The sequence below is a fragment of the Sinocyclocheilus rhinocerous genome, unplaced genomic scaffold, assembly GCF_001515625.1.
Source record: "Sinocyclocheilus rhinocerous isolate Xijiao unplaced genomic scaffold, SAMN03320098_v1.1 scaffold1658, whole genome shotgun sequence".
NCBI lineage: Eukaryota > Metazoa > Chordata > Actinopteri > Cypriniformes > Cyprinidae > Sinocyclocheilus > Sinocyclocheilus rhinocerous.
Window position 1 is genome coordinate 189,113 of NW_015661880.1, and position 3,107 is coordinate 192,219.

Consider the following 3,107-nt stretch of genomic DNA (forward strand, 5'->3'; position numbering starts at 1 on the left):
AATCATACAGTCATTGTTGGAAAGGGTCCAAATACACAAAAATGATGGAAAACCAAAAGAATTTGTGGGACCTGAAGGATTTTTCTGAAGAACAGCAGGCAGTTTAACTGTTCAGGACAAACAAGGGACTCACGAACAACTATAACTAAACAAAAAACACAGCTGTGTGTGGATAATTCAGGTAACAACACAATATTAAGAATTTTTATAAATTCAACTATTATTTTCTTTTGTGGACTATATGTAAACATGTTTTATGTGAAATATCTTATTCAGGTCAGTACTAAATAAACAATAACATGCATTTTGTATGATCCCTCTTATTTTGGTAAAATAATTAACATTTTGCAGATTCTGAAAGGGGGATGTAAACTTTTGACCTCAGCTATATCTGCTGCTAGTCAAAACATGAGTAAATCACTGGTTCAATCAGGATTAAACCGAAAAATCTAGTTCATATCTGCATTCTTAACCAATCAGAAGCTCTTTATCTTCTGCAGGTGTGATAAGTAACTGGACGGACGAGAGTCGTATTCCGCCCTGTACCATCTATCAGGCTTTCAAATACTTCCTGGACATAACCACCCCTCCAAGTCCCCTGCTACTGCAACAGTTTGCTCCTCTAGCGACTAATGAGAAACAGAAAAAGAGACTAGAGGTGCTCAGCAAGGTAAGAAAACACTGAATAACTGCACACACTCATGCATTTCCCTAATTATCATGTAAGACATTTACTTGCATCAATACAAGCCGTGCTAAAGCTCAGTAATGATCTAAGACCCATTTCCACCCACCTCTTCTATATAAGACAAAAGGCGTCACGTCGCCACATGCATCCCTGGCTTTTCCGCCTCAAATCGGCAGTAATTGTCTCAGTTTGATAACTTATTAGCTCTGAAAATCAACCCCCTCCTCCTTACTTCCTTTTTTCCCCCTCCCATGCCTGTTTTGCGCTCTCACATGAGCTTCTCAGTGTCAACACCGAGACATGGAAATATTTCTCTTTCATTGCCTCCCACTGAAACACTCAGTGCAATTTTTCGTAATGTTGCTAAAAATGTCTGCTTAGTTAGTGAGTCATCCTTTCTGGTTCAAATGATTCTGATGAAGGAATGGCGTGAACTAGAGGAGAAAGACACAGGGACATTGACACATTCTTTGCAGACTTTCTTTCAGCTGAGTTCACATCAGTGAGGATGGCAACTTCCCACAGGTTCTCTCTGCTTGTTTAAAATGATCATTTTGTATATTTTAAGCACTTGTTTGGATTACCGTTTAAAAGTTTGGGTTCGGTAAGTTTTTTTTAATGTTTTGTTTTTAAAAGAAGTCTCTTATGCTCACCAAGGCTGCAAAACAGTAAAATATTATTACGATTTAAAGGAACATTTTTTCTATTTGAATATATTTTCAATTTAAATGTATTTATGTGATGACCAAGCTGAATTTTCAGCAGTCATTGCTCCAGTCTTCCGAAACTGTTCCGTTATGCTGATTTGTTCTAGACAGATTGCTTTTGTTGTTATTATTATAATCATTGAAAACAGTTAATATTTTTATGGATACTGTGATACATTTTTTATTTCAGGATTCTTTATTTAGGGTTAGGGTTAGGAGTTTAAAAGAACAGCATTTATTTGAAATGGAAATATTTTGTAAAATTATAAATGTCTTTGCTGTCACTTTTGATCAATTTAGTGTCCTCGCTGAATAAAACTACTCATTTCTAAAATTCATTTTCATCAGCTTTTCAGATTTACAACCATAAAGGTCCTTGCCATTGAGTTTTCTGTGTATCATTTAGTTATAATTATAATGTTCAGGTTTTTCAGGAAACTAAAATTCATAAATTCAAAGATGCATTGTCAAAAACAATAAAGTAGTGTTTTGTTTTTCTTGAAGTTATAGTTGAAAGTCAGAAAACAGAGCAAATAGTCTGATATGGTTAAAAAAGGATCAGAAAAAGGAAGTATAAACTGACGTTTTTTGACCCTTTTTGTAGATTGACAGCTCTAGTAAAGCTCTACTTTGTTGTATGAGAGAGAACAGCCTGGACATAAAATTAAAAAAATGGAGGTGCATAATGGTGAGTCAACGGTGACAGAATTTTCTCTTTAAGGAGAGATCTGAAAAGACCTTTCTGGCTCCTTTTTACGTTCACGTGACTAACACAATTACGCAAATTATTGTGTTGACAGGTTTTTTTACTCGCTCGCTTCTTACTGTCAGTTCACGGCACAAGGTGCTTGCAGAATGTTTTGAGCGATTGCCATTCATCCCGAGCTCATGTGCCAAACCAGAGCTACTGGGAACGTCATGATGATGTTATATGCTTCATTCTGTGTCTCCTCAGGGTTTGCAGGAGTATGAGGAGTGGAAGTGGCACAATAACACTACCATAGTGGAGGTGTTGGAGGAGTTCCCATCCCTCCAGATCCCCTCCACCCTTCTCTTGACCCAGCTGCCCCTCCTACAGCCACGATACTACTCCATCAGCTCCTCTCCAGACCTCCATCCAGGAGAGATACACCTCACTGTGGCGGTGGTGTCCTATCGGCCCAGAGGTAAAGAAAACAGCAGATTGCTAAGGCATTGCTCTTTCATCGCTTTCATTGCTCAGCTCTTAATTGAACTCTTAGTTATGTTTCATTTACATATGAGCTTTATATCATAAGCTACATACGAGCTTTATAAGGTTAGGTTAGGTTATCATCTTCTTTATCTGCATTTAAAGGGATAGTTCACCCAAAAATGAAAATTTGATGTTTATCTGCTTACCCTCAGGGCATCCAAGATGTAGGTGACTTTGTTTCTTCAGTAGAACACAAACGAAGATTTTTAACTCAAACCGTTGCAGTCTGTCAGTCATATAATGGAAGTGAATGGGAATCACGGCTTTGAGAGTAAAAAAAAACATACACAAACAAAACCAAATTAAACCCTGCGGCTCGTGACGATACATTGATGTGTAAAGACACGAAACGATCGGTCTGTGCAAGAAACTGAACAGTATTTATATAGTTTTTTACCTCTGATCAGACCCCCTTATATTTTTCACTCTTTGTTATATTGCAGCCATTTGCTAAAATCATTTAAGTTAATTTTTTTTC

At 37.2% G+C, this 3,107-nt stretch overlaps 1 protein-coding gene across 1 annotated transcript in view; it reads left to right on the forward strand.

Moving 5' to 3' along the window:
• Positions 1-3,107, forward strand: part of LOC107726721 (nitric oxide synthase, brain-like) — a 62,866-nt gene that overhangs the window by 51,301 nt on the left and 8,458 nt on the right. The window contains exons 21-22 of the mRNA XM_016536413.1: positions 501-670; positions 2,351-2,561. Of these exons, the coding sequence (XP_016391899.1) occupies positions 501-670; positions 2,351-2,561 (381 nt within the window). The remainder of the gene's footprint in view (positions 1-500; positions 671-2,350; positions 2,562-3,107) is intronic.